The 16381-nt window shown below is 33.6% G+C and overlaps 1 protein-coding gene across 1 annotated transcript in view; it reads right to left on the bottom strand.

Annotated features, from left to right (window-relative positions):
* CCDC73 (coiled-coil domain containing 73) overlaps positions 1-16381 on the bottom strand; it is a 126922-nt gene that overhangs the window by 60225 nt on the left and 50316 nt on the right. Inside the window, exon 6 of the mRNA XM_045484886.1 lies at positions 8499-8537. Within this exon, the coding sequence (XP_045340842.1) occupies positions 8499-8537 (39 nt within the window). The remainder of the gene's footprint in view (positions 1-8498; positions 8538-16381) is intronic.

The following is a 16381-nucleotide window of genomic DNA, read 5'->3' on the forward strand; positions in this document are numbered from 1 at the left end:
GCATAAAATAAAGAGCCATTTCCTACTGCTTTAAAATCAAAGTACAGGCAGTATAGTAGTCAAAAGCTAGTTGGCCTGTGTTTAAATCCTGCCTCTGTAATTTAGTTGCTGTGTGACCTTGGGAAATCTACCCTATCTTTAAAATAAAGATTCTAAAAGTATTTCCCAGAGAGGGTTGCTGTGAGGATAAAATGAAATAATACAAATAAAACACAACGAACAACGCCTGTCACTGAATAAGTACAATATGTTTTGTTATTACTCCTTAACCAATAAAAGTGCCTTCAATAGTTTTATTTGGAATAACATTAGCCCTCATATTAATAGAGAATACATACATAAGTTGTACCTAACTATATTATCTTGGCAAATTTGATAATAATCTTAACTTTTTCAAAGATACTTTTTAATGATTTAAAAAAAATTTTTTTTAATGTTTATTTATTTTTGAGAGAGACAGAGACAGAATGCAAGTAGGTTAGGGGCAGAGAGAGAGGGAGACACAGAATCTGAAGCAGGCTCCAGGCTCTGAGCTGTCAGCACCGAGTCCAATGCGGGGCTCAAACTCATGAGCTGTGAGATCATGACCTGAGCCGAAGTCAGACGCTCAACCGACTGAGCCACCCAGGCACCCCACTTTTTAATGATTTTAAGCAAAGTGATAATATCATTGGTAATGATCACAATGGATCAATTGAAAGTTTCTTATGCACTTCTATGGGCTCTTCAAATTCACTATGGAGTCATTTGAATTAATCACATAGCATTTATTAACGCAAAAAGCTGACAAGTATACTTACCCCAGAGATCTTATGTCTATCTGGGTAGTTACTATGAATAATAACTAAATAATGAACAATAATAAACCAAATTCCATTCCTTTAAAATATCACTTAATTGGGACCTCTGGGTGGTTCAGTCAGTTAAGCATCTGACTTCGGCTCAGGTCATGATCTCATGGTTTGTGAGTTTGAGCCCTGCATTGGGCTCTGTGCTGACAGCTCAGAGCCTGGAGCCTGCTAAAGATTCTGTGTATCCCTCTCTCTCTGCCCCTCCCCCACTTGGGATCTGTTTCTTCTCTCTCTCTCTCTGAAAAAAAAAAAATAAACATTAAAAAAATTTTTTTTTTAAGACACCACTTAATTCTCTAATGTAGAGAATTATATTTGCTTTCAGAAGATGGGTAGAAACCTAATACAATTTCTAAAAGCATTATTTTAATTCAAGGAATTTTTCTTTAAGTTTTTACTTTAATTCCAGTTAGTTAACATACAGTGTAACATTAGTTTCAGGTGTACAATAGTCACTCAACAATTCCATACATCACCTGATGCTCATCACAAGTGCATGCCTTAATCCATATCACTATTTCACCCATCCACCCTACCCACCTCCCATCTTGTAACCATCAATTTGTTCTCTATAGTTAAGAGTCAGTTTTTTGGTTTGTCTTTTTCCTATGTTCATTTTATTTCTTAAATTCCACATATGAGTGAAATCATATAGTATTTGTCTTTTTCTGGCTTATTTTGCTTAGCATTATATTCCCTAGCTCCATTCATGTTGTTGGAAATGGTAAGATTTCATTCTTTCTTACGACTGAATAATATTCCACTGTGTGTATACACACAGACACATATATTAAATACGTACACACACACCACATTTTTTTCTTTATCCATTCACCTATTGGTGGACATTTGGGTTACTTCCATAATTTGGCTATTATAAATAATGCTGCTATAAATATACAGGTGCATATTTCCCTTTGACTTTGGGGGATAAATAGCCAGTAGTGCAATTGCTGGGTCATACAGTAGTTCTCTTTTTAACTTTTGAGGAACCTCTGTACTCTTTTCCACAGTGGCTGCACCAGTTTGCATTCCCACCAACAGTGCATGAGTGTTCCCTTTTCACCACATCCTCACCAACACTTGTTTCCTTTGTTTTTGATTTTAGCCATTCTGACAGGTGTGAGTTGATATCATTGTAACTAGCATTTCTCTGATGATGAGTGATGCTGAGCATCTTTTCATGTGTCTGTTGGCCTTCTAAATATCCTCTTTGGAGAAATGTCTGTTCATGTCTTCTGCCCATTTTTTAATTGGATTATTTGGTTTTTGAGTATTGAGATTTAGAAGTTCTTTATGAATTTTGGATACTCACCCTTTATCAGATGTATCATTTGCAAATATCTTCTCCCATTCTGTAGGATGCCTTTCAGTTTTGTTGATTGTTTCCTTTGTTGTGCAGAAGCACTTTTATTTTGATGTAGTCCCAATAGTTTATTTTTGCTTTTATTTCTCTTGCCTCAGGAGACAGATCTAAAAAAAATGTTGCTACAGCTGGTATCAGAGAAATTACTGCCTGTGGTCTCCTCTAGGATTCTTATGGTTTCAAGTCTCACATTCAAGTCTTTAATCCATTTTGAATTTATTTTTGTGTATGGTGTAAGAAAGTGATTCATTTCTTTCTTTTACATGTTGTACAGATTTCGGAACACCATTTGCTGAAGAAACTGTCCTTTTCCCATTTTCCCCGCTTTTATGCCAGTAACATACTGTTTTGAGTACTACTGCTTTGTAATAAAACTTAAAGTCTGGAATTGTGATGCCTCCAGCTTTTTCTTTTTCAAAATTGCTTTGGCTATTCAGGGTTTTCTGTGGTTCCATACACGTTTATAATTATTTGTTCTAGTTCTGTGAAAAATGCTGTTGGTATTTTGATAGGGTTACATTAAATCTGTAGACTTCTTTGGATAGTATAGACATTTTAATAAAATTTGTTCTGGGGCACCTGGGTGGCTCAGTTGGTTAAGTATCTGACTTTGGCTCAGGTCATGATTTCATTGTTCATGGGTTCAAGCCCTGCATTGGACTCTGCACTGACAGCTCAGAGCCTGGAGCCTGCTCTCTATTCTGTGTCTCCCACCCTCCCTCCCTCAAAAATAAGTAAACGTTACGTATTTCTTCTTCTAATCCATGACCACGGAAATGTTTTTCCATTTCTTTGTGTCATCTTCAATTCCATTCATCAGTGTTTTATAGTTTTCAGAGTATAAGTCTTCCATCTCTTTGGTTGGGTTTGTTCCTAGGGATCTTATTATTATTTGTGCAATTGTAAATGGGGTTGTTTTCTTAATTTCTTTCTGCTGTTTCATTATTGGTATATAGAAATGCAACACACATTGATTTTCTATTTTGTGACTTTACTGAATTCATTTATCAGTTCTAGCAGATTTTTGGTGGAGTCTTTCAAGTTTCTACATATGGTACCCTGTCATATGCAAATAGTGACGGTTTTACTCCTTCCTTACCAATCTGGATGCCTTTTCTTTTTGTTGTCTGACTGCTGTGGCTAGGACATCCCACACTATGTTGAAGCAAAGTAGTGAGAGTGGACATCCTTGTCTTGTTCTTGACCTTAGGGGGAAAGCTCTCAGTTTTTCCCCATTGGGGATGATGTTAGCTGTGGGTTTTTCATATATGGTCTTTAATATGTTTAGATATCTCTTTAAGCCTAACTGTTGAAGTTTTTTTTTTTTATCATGAATGGATATTATACTTTGTCAAATGCTTTTTCTGCATCTATTGAAATGGTCATTATCCTTTCTCTTACTGATGTATCATGTTGATTGATTTGCAAATATTAAACCACCCTTGCAATGCAGGAATAAATCCCACTTGATCATGGTGAATGATTTTTTTTAATGTATTGTTGAATTCAGTTTGCTAATATTTCATTGATTTTTGCATCTGTGTTCATGAGGGATATTGACCTGTAGTCATCTTTTTTTGTGGTGTCTTTATCTGGTTTTGGTATCAGAATAAGGCTGGCTTCATAGAATGAATCTGAAAGTATTCCTTCCTTTTCTATTTTCTGAAATAGTTTGAAAATAGGTATTAACTTTTCTCTAAATATTTGGTAGAATTCACCTGTGAAGCCATCTAGTGCTGGACTTTTGTTTGTTCAGAGTTTAATTACTTATTCAATTCATTTGCTGGTTATTAATCTGTTCAAATTTTCTATTTCTGATTTAAATGTTTTGGTAGTTTATATGTTTCTATGAATTTGGCCATTTCTTCTAGGGTGGCACATAGTTTTTCATAATATCTAATTGTATTTCTGCGGTGTTGGTTGTCACTTCTCATCTCATTTGTGGTTTTATGAGTCCTTTCTCTTTTCTTCTTGATAGGTCTAGCTAGAGGTCTATCACTTTTATTGATTCTTTTCACAGAACCAGTTTCTGATTTCATTGATCTGTTTTATTGTTTTTTGTTTTTAGTTTCTAGATCATTTATTTCTGTTCTAAAATTTATTATTTCCTTCATTCTGCTGGTTTCAGGTTTTGTTTGTTCTTTTTCTAGCTTCTTTAGGTATGAGGTTAGGTTGTTTGAGATTTTTGTTTCTTGAGGTAGTCCTGTATTGCTATAAACTTCCCTCTTGGAACTGCTTTTGCTGCATCCAAAAGGTTTCTGACCATTGTATTTTCATTTTCATTTGTTTCCATGTACTTTTTAATTTCTTATTGACCCATTCATTGTTTAGTATCATGGTATTTAACCTCCATGTATTTGTGGTCTTTCCAGATTTTTTTCTTGTGGTTGACTTTTAGTTTCATAGCATTGTTGACCAGGAATTTTTCAATTTTTCAGTTTAGATCTATTTTTATATAGCCTTTATGACTACTGTCCACTACATATTAATATAGGTTTCCTCAATCTTTCAGTTAAGTCATAATAGGCTGTCAATGCCTGCAAAGATTAACAATCCTGACAACTAAAACTAGAGCAAAGATTAAAGTGATTTCATAGGTTTTCTCTACATAAAATAATTTGTGATATACTCTAATCCAACATCCTTTGCTTGAAGACAAAGTCAATTCAAGTAAAATGCAGTTTCATTTGTTTGCATGACGTAATTTCCAAATATATTAGCCTATTCAGTTGCCATGATAAATACTATAAAGACTTTCAAATTACATGAGCACCTACAGCTCATTAGCCCACACAGGCCCATATGGGACTGTTCATATATGAACCTAGTTGGCTGCTCTGATTTAGTTTTGATAATCAGATGAAGAAACCAGTTGTCAGGTTTGTCACTAATTGCATGCCAGCAAATAGCTTAAATTCTTTGGGAAGCAACAACAAAAACAGATTGGTGACACTTGCATGAGAAACCCAAGAATAGAATTATTCTGTTTAAAGACTAATATAAATAACTTTATAGTCTTATTATTAAAACTTTAGGGGCGCCTGGGTGGCTCAGTCGGTTAAGCATCCAACTTCGGCTGAGGTCACGATCTCGCGGTTTGTGAGTTCAAGCCCCGTGTTGGGCTCTGTGCTGACAGCTCAGAACCTGAAGCCTGTTTCAGATTCTGTGTCTCCCTCTCTCTCTGACCCTCCCCTGTTCATGATCTGTCTCTCTCTGTCTCAAAAATAAATGTTAAAAAAAAAATTAAAAAAAAAACTTTAATATTACACATGATATAATAAATAAAGATAATTTTATTGAGATGATTAAGAAATAGTTAAGAACATACTGTTTTTGTTTTTTGGCTTTTTTTTAACTCTGTGAATTGATTCAAGCTATTTTCTTCTTTAACACAATTTTACTACTAAATGCAAGGACTGTGTCCATAAGAAAACGTTAGGATTCATTGCTTTCCAAATACAAACTTAAATTTTAACAAACTTAATCTATGAATATCAAGATTAGAGGAAAAAAAGACAGCTCCTGCATAATTAAGAGCATGTGTGCGTGTGTGGTCTAAAAGATTACTTTGAAGCCTCAAGACATTTAAAATAGGAATAATTAAAAAATAGTATTTATACAACTGTCTTTACTAATTACAACTTTTTACAACTATATTTACTAATTAAAAGCATAAATGCTCATTTTCCCCCTTTCTTATTTCCTTATGAAGACCAACTTGAAAACCTTTATAAAAACAATTTCCCTTAAAATAATTAACTTTAAGTTAATTTTAGAGAAAAAGATAAAAACACAAAAATAAACTTCATACATTCTTCAAAACTATTTTGCAACTTACCTTTCAATTTCTTCAATATGAACCCAAAATAAATCAATTTGGGGTTATAAAACTCATTTTTTAAACATTTTAAAAGATATTTTTACCTTTTTTAGTCACAAAGAGAAGGTATATACTACTTTAAAAAACTAACTTAGGGGTGCCTGGGTGGCTCAGTCAGTTGAGCGTCTGACTTCAGCTCAGGTCACGATATCACAGTTTGTGAGTTCAAGCCCCGCGTTGGGCTCTGTGCTGACAGCTCAGAGCCTGGAGCCTGCTTCGCATTCTGTGTCTCCTCTCTCTGTCCCTCCCCTGCTCATGCTGTCTCTCTCTCTCTCTCTCTCAAAAATAAATAAACATGAAAAAAAAAACTAACTTAAAGTTACAATAATATTTTGTGTGTACAGATATACATAATATTTATAATTTTTCCAGATAAGTCTTCATTCTAAAAACATTCTACTATGAAAGAAAAAAATGTAGTAATTTTAAATTATATGAACCCTTCAGTATTTAAACTATAATTTAATAAAGAAAAAGAAATCTTTCTTATAAGTGTTTTCTTTAAAGGAAAGCAATACACAAAAAAATAAAACATAAATAAGAGCCAGCTAGATAAGTTCTTACTTCATTTACTAAGTCCTATTAGCTACTTGTTATACAACATAGTCACCTAACGATAAGAACACAACCGGAAAGATTTTCACCAATGATCAAATTACAATAACAGTTAATTTGATGTTCTACAGTTTACTTTTATTATTTTTTGTTGCATTCTTTCTATTCGTAATGATCAATGTGATCATTTGCTCCACAGAAGGCTAGGGTACTTGTAGAGATAGGTAAATCTTTCAATTCATAATTGTGTTAATTTATCTAGAGACATATCACCACCTCTACCACCTATACACAAATCAACTTATTGAATTACTAAAAGAAATTACCACAGAGTTAAGTTACATAAAAGAAAAATGATTTGAATAAAATAAGATTAAATTAATTACCGAATACAGTACTTTGAATACAGGTCATCTGAATCATATAAAAATAATGTAAAAAGAATAATGTAAGAATGCTTATAAAAAAAGATTATTTTAAACTCTTTAATCAATTATCTAAAATACATTTAATACTCTGCCAGAATGGACATAAAATATTAAATGTACGTATCAACATATAAAATTACTTTAGCGCAAAATTATTTAATGCTTTGAACTGTTAGAAAATAACATTATAACTATAACTCAAATATCATTTTAAAAGGTTCTTAAGAGGTTGTCATTCATATTAACAAAATACTCAGAAATTACTAAAAACTTGTTTCCATTTTTTCTAAGACTATAAGTATCTGATGAAATTTTCAAGTGGAATAAAATAAATACATTTTATGTTGCCTTTGATCTTTAACTTGTAGCCTTATCTCCCAGGTCAGAGTGCACATTATTCAATTTCACTATATTTTGTGTAAAACCACTGTAGCGTTGAAGATGACTTTCAGTACAAATGTCATGGTACTTAAAGCTAAACTGGAATCTAGTTTTTCAGCTTCTTAATTAAAATCATAGTTTAAAGTAGTCTGACAATATTATCTTTATTCTTTCCAGTTGAACAGCGACAGAATTTTCACATCTTTTATTCAATCAAGCTTAGCAATCTTTCTGTTTTTTTTTATTTTCTAACACACCAAAAACATTTTCAAGAAGCAAAACAGTTACTTTATTTTTCTGTATTTAATAAGGAGTGACCTCTCATTTCTTACTTCTCATATATAATATATAAACCTTACTCAAAAATTACTTTACTTGCCTTACAGTCTGCTCCAAAGATGACAACTGAAATAGCATAAGCCTACCCAAAAGCCCTCAGAAGATTTCAGTGGATATGGGAGAATTTTGCTTAATCAAAAATACAGGAAAAAAGTCCTTCTGAATCAAAGAAGGATAGAGAGAGTATCAACTAAATATTCCATAAAATACTATGCTGTAAAAATACAAATATGAATTTTTAATATATAGAAGAGAAATATGTGAAAAACACTTGTTGAAGAGGAAAGAATGAGTATCATAGCCCAAGTGTTGTATTCAAATGTTACTTCATATTATTTTTTCAGGCAATCGTTAATAATTACATTTGTATAAATATCTAGAAAAAATAATAAAATAAGAGGTTTTGTTATTCTTATTTCCTTGTTGTTTGATATTGAAATAAGACCTCTATCAGTAATCTGGGACTGGGTTAAATTTATTTTATGATATATAAATAATTTATGTAATCTGGAAATAAATTTGTGAAATACATTAATTTAAGCTATATTTGAAATTGTAATTCAGTTCTTTAAATGGGATATTAATATCCAATTGCAAATACTTTTTTTTACTATAAATGCCACATTTATATTGACAAAAATACAACACATATGATGTGCTAATCTGGAGAGTGGGTGTATATTCTATAATTTCCTTACCATTTCACTTACTTTCTTCTGTAAAGAATATTTAGAAACCTTGAAAAAACAAAGAGAAAATTCATTATAAATCTTTATCTATTATAAATTCTGCCTGAAATTAAAATTGTATGCCATTGGGTGCCTAGGTGGCTCAGTCAGTTAAGTGTCTGACTCTTGATTTTGGCTTAGGTCATGATCTCACAGTTCGTGAGATCAAGCCCCGTGACAGGCTCTACACTGACAGTGCAGAGCCTGCTTGGAATTCTCTCTCTCCCTCTGTCCCTCCCCCACTCATACATCACTCTCTCTCTCTCAAAATAAATAAGTAAACTTTAAAAAAATAAAATAAATAAAACCGTATGCTATAAAATGTGGTGTTCATTTCCCATGCAGTATTTTTTTCTTAGGACATTTTTTTCAAGATAATATTTACCATAGCTTTCTTCCTTAAAACAAAACCAATACATTCATTAATTATTCAACACATATTTATGGAGCACTTACTATATACAAGCCACTTTCCTAGCACTCTGGGATACAGCACTGAACAAGACAAAGTCCCTACCCTTTAGAATTTGTCTAGTGGGGGTAATGGTGAGACAGTCAATAAAATATAAGTAAAAAGTACAGAAGTTAGAGAGTGACAACTATGAAGAAAAATAAAGCAAGCAGGATAGCAACAGCATTTCTAGGAGAGTTTGCTTTTTAGTATCAGATCTTTGTAGAAAATCTGATAAAATGGAAAAGCATAGGGAAAAGCTGTTTTAAAAAAAAATCATCTCAGAAACCAGAAATAACAATCATTAATACTTTGGTACTTCAGTTATTTTGCTATGCATTTACACCTTAAAAGAGGGTGAGTGGGGAGTGGAATAACAATATATGAACTATTTTGTAGCCTATTTTTTCCTAATAAATAACAAACACCTTTCTATGACGAATTAATCTACAACACAACTTTTTAATGGTTACATAGTATTCCACTTTACCAAATCACTCTCATTTTTGTAGGTTTACCCAGTTTACAGTTTTATGACACTACTATAAGATAAACATGCTTGTACTAAGAACTGTAGTTATGTATTGCAGCACAATAAATTCCAATAAGCAGAATTCCTAATATTTGTTCCTTTTTATAGACTCTTAACAATTCTTACATAGTCCTCTAGAATGTCTGACCAAGCTAAATTCCAACCAGCTGTGTATGAGTACTCATTTTCTTAAACTCTGTTTATATTTGTTAAATTTTAAGCAAAAATAAATTACTTCACATTTCCTATGAAATCAATTTTTTAGCATGCTGCCTTGAATAAGCTGATAATTTTATTTCTTTTTTTTTTTTTGGAAGAGGTTATGTGTGATTTATTTCTTCAACAAATATTGAATGCATACTATAAGTAAATAATTAATGTACACACAGGGGGTATAATATTGAACCACAAAAAAAATCTCATCCAGCTTAAATTCTGGATATTGTAGAAAATAAGCAATATAAATAAGTTAAAATATAAGGTCTATTAAATATTGATAAGCAGTAAAGAAAAATAATAAATCAAGGAAAGAGATTACATGAGATATGCAAGAAAATTCTTTCTAGGTTGACATCTTTTGAGTCCAGATTTGACAGGAATGAGGAAGAGTATTTCGGCAAGTGCAAAGGCCCTAAGGTGGGGAAAACATCTGGTGTGTTCAAACCACAAGAAAGTGTGGCTGGAAGTGAATAAGCAAAGAGAAGAACAGCAGTAGAGGAGTTCAGAGAAAAGTAGGAGTGGGGAGAGGGCCAATTCATTGTAGGTCTTGTACTGCAGGATATAGACTTAGGTTTTTATATTAAATGAGACAGGAAGACATTGAAAAGTTCTAAGCACAAGTATAACATAGCCTGACTTACTTTTTTAAAGGATCACTCTGAGTGTTATATTAACACTAACAGGGGACAAAAGTGGAAGCAGGAAAACCAGGTAATAAGCCAGTGTGATAATCCAGATGAAAGAAGATAATGAAAGAGGACTAGGGTTTTAATAATGGATGTAGTAAGAAGTCGCCAGAACTGGATATAATCTGAGGGAAATGTTGACAAATCTGCAACAGGAAAAAAAAGGAGTCATAAGGGGTGCCTGCGTGGCTCAGTCGGTTGAGCATCCAACTTCGGCTCAGGTTATGATCTCACAGCTCGTGAGTTCGAGCCCTGAGTCGGCCTCTGTGCTGACAGCTTGGAGCCTGTAGCCCACTTCGGATTCTGTGTCTCCCTCTCTCTCTGCCCCTAACCCACTCGTATTCTGTCTCGGTCTCTCTCAAAAATAAAAAGTAAAAAAAAAAAAGACATAATTACTAAGGAAAGAAAAGACAAAGAAGTTAGTTTTTAGGAGTGGAATATTTTCTATCATTTATTTATTTATTTTTAAATGTTTATTTTTGATAGAGAGAGAGTGCGAGCAGGGGAGGGGCAGAGGGAGAGGAGACACAAAATCCAAAGCAGGCTCCAGGCTCTGAGCTGTCAGCACAGAACCTGATATGGGGCTTGAACTCACAGACAGGGAGATCATGACCTGAGCCGAAGCTGGATGCTTAACTGACTGAGCCACCCAGGCACCCTGGTAGGGGAATATTTTCTCAAACAAAAAAATCATGTTTATGATTTTGAACATACCATGTTTCATGTCAATCTAGGCTGGAGATACATATTTGAAAGTCTTGAACATACGTCCCATTTGAAAGACATGAGATGGGATGAGATCAGAGTATTTTTTAAGGCATTCCAACAAAAGAAAAGTAAAAGGATAGAAGTCATCTGGAAAGATAAGAGAGAAACACTTTCACTCTAACCCTGAATTTCATATTTGCTAATGTGATAATTTTATATGGCAACTTAAATGAAACAAAAGACTATTTCTGAGTGTATCTGTGAGGGTGTTTCTGGATGAGATCAGCATTTGAAGCAATGGAATCATTAGACTATCGCACTTCTCTGCTTCCATAATTGGGTGACTCAATTCCTCATAATAAATTTCTCCCAATATATATATGCTATTGGCTCTGTTTCACTGAAGAACCCTAACACAGCTACCATCTGCTAAAGATAAAAGCCATACATCTAGAGCAAATTTACAAAATTCTTTCTGGTCACTATTCTTCAAACATTAATTCTTTCTGAATCATGATTCATAGCTCTATTTTATCAACATCTCTAGAGCACTTTCCACCTTAAAAAGCTACCACATAGTTGTGTTCCAATGAAACATAAGTAGAATTTGAAAGCAATATAATTAGGCTGACATGAAATCTTTTTATGCAGGCTACATATATATATGATTTTTTTCATGTTAAAATTACACTGAATTGGGGGCGCCTGGGTGGCTCAGCCAGTTAAGCATCCAACCTCAGCCCAGGTCATGATCTCACGGTTTGCGAGTTCGAGCCCTGCATCAGGCTCTATCTGTGCTGACAGCTCGGAGCCTGGAGCCTGCTTCAGATTCTGTGTCTCCCTCTCTCTGCCCTTCCCCCGCTTGTGCTCTCTCTCTCTCTCTCTCTCAAGAATAAATAAACATTAAAAATAGTTTTTTTTTTAATTACACTGAACTGGATTATAGTATCAGATACAGACACGTTTCTAATACAGGAACTATACTGACACTAATTATTAACTACAGAAGCCAATTTCAAAGACAGAGTACAAATGTTTTGCTATTATAGTTATCCCTTACTTTATAGAAAATATCATGAAAAACTGACTGTAAAGTGCCTTTCTTTACAGCACACCTTATTTTCCCATTAATTTTCCATTAACTGGCTTTATGTTACTTGGGAATAAAGTCCCTCAAAACTATGTTAAAAAGTATTTAACCTTTCCCCTTTTCCTGAACAATTCAGTCCTAAGTCAATGGGGGTAGAGTAGGGCAAGGTAGGTATCCATGGGAAAGGGGTGAACAGGTCGTAGTAGCAGCATTCCAGAACACGGTATCAGGCCTGAATGGGGAAGACAATCCCAACTGAGGGAAATCTATTGTGAGGAATCAGAAGCTGAGTAGGGTACTATTTGTAGATTACATGATACTATATACAGAAAGCCCTAAGGGCACCTGGCTGGCTCAGTCCAAAGACCATGCGACTCTTGATCTCGGGGTCACAAGTTCGAGCCCCATGTTGGGTGCAGAGATTACTGAAGAAAAAAAAAAAGAAATAAAAGAAAACCCAAAACACTCCGCCAAAAAACTACTAGAACTGATAAATGAATTCAAGATGACACAAATAAACAGAAAGACATTCCACGATTATGAATTGGAAAAACAAATATTGTTAAAATGACTATACTACCCAAAGCAACCTACACATTTAATGCCACCCTATCAAAATAACATCATTATTTTTCACAGAAGTAGAACAATTCTAAAATTTATATTGAACCACAAAAGACCCTGATAGCCAAAGCAATTTTGAAGAAGAAGAGCAAAGCTGGGAGTATCACAATTCTGGACTTCAAGTTATATTACACAGCTGTAGTAATCAAAGCAGTATGGTAGTGGCATAAAAACAGACACATACATCAGAAAAACATAACAGAAAGCCCAGAAATAAACCCACAATTACATGGTCAATTAATCTTCAACAAAGCAGGGAAGAATACCCAATAGAAAAAGGACAGTCTCCTCAACAAACAGTGTTGAGAAAACTGGACCACTTTCTTACACCAATATACAAAAATAAACTCAAAATGTATTAAAGACTTAAATGTGAGACCTAAAGCCATAAAAATCCTAGAAGAGACCACAGGCAGTAATGTCTCTGACATCAGCTATAGCAACATTTTTCTAGATATGTATCCTGAGACAAGTGAAACAAAAACAAAAACAAACTGTTAGAACTACATCAAAATAAAAAGATTCTGCACAGCAAAGGAAACAATCAACAAAACTAAAAGGCAACCTACAGAATGGGAGATATCTGCAAATGACACATTTGATAAAGGGTAAGTATCCAAAACATAAAAAGAACTTATAAAACACCCAAAAACCAAATAATCCAATTTAAAAATGGGCAGAAGACATGAACAGACATTTCTCCAAGGAGGATATTTAGATGGCCAACAGACACGTGAAAAGATGCTCACCATCACTCATCATAAGGAAAATGCAAATCAAAATTACAGTGAGATATCAACTCACACCTGTCAGAATGGCTAAAATCAAAAACACAAGAAACACCAAGTGCTGGTGAGGATGTGATGAAAAAGGAACACTCATGCGCTATTGGTGGGAATGCAAACTGGTGCGGTCACTGTGGAAAATAGTATGGAGGTTCCTCAAAAGTTAAAAACAGAACTACTATGTGACCCAGCAATCACACTACTGGGTATTTACCCAAAAAATACAAAAACACTAATTCAAAGGGATACATATAATAGCCAAGATATGAAAGCAACCCAAGTGTTGTATATATGTGTAAGTGGGATATAATTCAACCATAAAAAAAATGAAATCTTGCCATTTGCAATGGCATGGATGGAGCTAGAGTATAATGCTAAGCAAAATGAGTCAGTCAGAGGAAGACAAATACTATATGATTTCAATCATGTGGAATTTAATAAACAAAACAAATAAGCAAAGGCAAAAGAGAGAGAGAGACAGAGAGAGAAAGAAACCAAGAAACAGACTCTTAACTATAGAGAACTGATGGTTATCAGAGAGGAAATGCGGGGGTGGGGGGGCAGGGAGAGATGGGCAAAAAAGGTGATGGGGATTAAGAAGTGCACTTGTTGTAAAGAGCACTGAGTGATGTACAGAATTGTTGAATAACAATATTATACCCCTGAAACTAATATAACACTTTATGTTAACTAAGCTGGAATGAAAATAAAATAAAATTTAAAAAGAAGCTGAGGAGGGTGAGGAGGGCAACACTGAAAAAGGGCAACCCAGCTCAAGGGGTCAGAGTCCAAGTAGGGAAAACAAGGCATTCATTTAGGAAGGAAGGCACGGCAAAATGGTAAACTGGTTTACACAGGGTAGTTTATTGAACAAGTAAATATGTTAAGGATAAAGAATGTCATATTTCTCACTGTAAGAGGAAAGAAATGTATACATACGGGGAGAAAATAAATGAAAATTAACCTTGTGGTTTTGTATTAAAATTGGAGATAATGTGAATTCATGGTTTTTTATATACCTAGGTTGTTAGAGAAATAAACATTATAAGGTATAAATAAACACAAATATAAATGATATCTGTGTGTATGTAAATACATACGTAGATCTCTGTCCACCAAGAAAATCGAAAGCAGTGACATATCAATAGTAACAAGTGTAATAGTGCCCAGATCTTTGCTTCTACATATTATTTTCCACTAAAAGGAACCATGGCAACATAGAAAATGGAAAAATGGCTCATTCCAGTGTGAGGTCAGATAAATTATAAAATGATCCTGGCATATTTGTTTTTATCTAAAAGCAGGAAAATGCTGAAAGAATGAAAGCATATCCAAAAGACTCAGTAATCAGCTTTATAGACTCCCAGTAGCCAAATCAAGGATAATTTGAGCAACGAAATAAATGACAGTCATAGATTTTAATCCACTAAATAAAATAAAAACTATGAGTCTATACTGATATAAATAAATGAATATATTAAAAGTTTGGTGAGAAAGAGAATATTTACATAATTTCAAAGTACCTCCCTATGAAATACTGATTACAAAGAGGAAAAGAGTACCTTTCCAGTGAGGAAATTTGTCAGATACTACCTTAAACAAATAAACAAAGTTAACATCATCAATAGGGAAATTAAAATTATGAACTGATAGGATTCAATTATAAGAACAAGACATTTCTTTGTATATTACCACCAAAGATATATAACTGATCTAATCATGAGGAAACATCAATATAAACAGAAACAGAGGGACACTCTACAAAACAACTGGTCTTTAATCTTCAAGAGTATCAAAGTCATAAAAATCACACAAAGACTGAGGAACTAGTCTAGATAGAAGAGATTAAAGAGGTATGACAAATAAATGCAACACAAGATTCTAAACTAGATCTTTTTGCTATAAAACACATTATTAGGACAACTAGTAAAACCTTACTGGGGCCTGAGAGATTATAGTTATATGTTAATGTTAACTTGCTGATTTTGATGATGTTGTTAGGGTTTTTTAGAAGAATGTCCTTGATTGTAGGACAGATAAACTACAGTTTTGGGGGCAAAAGGGTATTAGATTGGAAAAATACTCTTAAATAATTAAAAAAAAAGTTCTTTGTATTGTATTTTCAACACCTCTGTAAGTTTATGACTCTCCAAACTACAAAAGTACCCAAATGTCTAAGAAATCCTTATGGATAAATTTACACACTACTATAATTTAATTCCCTTTTGTCACTGTGGTTAGGTAAGGCCTAATAAAATTGTGTTTCCAATAGTACAAATAATACATTATGTGTTAAATATGCCCTCAGTTCTGTAGGAATAATTACTATCCTAATTTATAAAATTCAGTAAGTTTAAAATTTAGTGAAATAACATGACATCATAGAGCTATAGACCTGAAAACGTGACAGGTCATTACTCCCAACCCAACTTTTACCACCTTCTATCTATGCTCTCTTATTCATGTCTCTTTTGGGTGGATGAATGAATACCTCTCCCAAAATCCCTTATTCCTGACATCCAGAGTAAATAAGGTAGATATGCTACTGGTTCATGAAGCGAACTTATTTGAGAAATTCTGATGTATTTCAATTTCTTCATTTTACCTGAAGGAAAATTGAGGCTCAGAAAGACAAAGTGTCTTACCACAGGATCATGTAATAAGTCATTAATAGGAAAAAATAATTTACTTAAAATCTATAGATAGAAAATTCCACAAAATCAGGAAAATATATGTATAAAACGAAGTTCAATAGACA

This window comes from Leopardus geoffroyi, chromosome D1, assembly GCF_018350155.1.
Source record: "Leopardus geoffroyi isolate Oge1 chromosome D1, O.geoffroyi_Oge1_pat1.0, whole genome shotgun sequence".
Lineage (NCBI taxonomy): Eukaryota > Metazoa > Chordata > Mammalia > Carnivora > Felidae > Leopardus > Leopardus geoffroyi.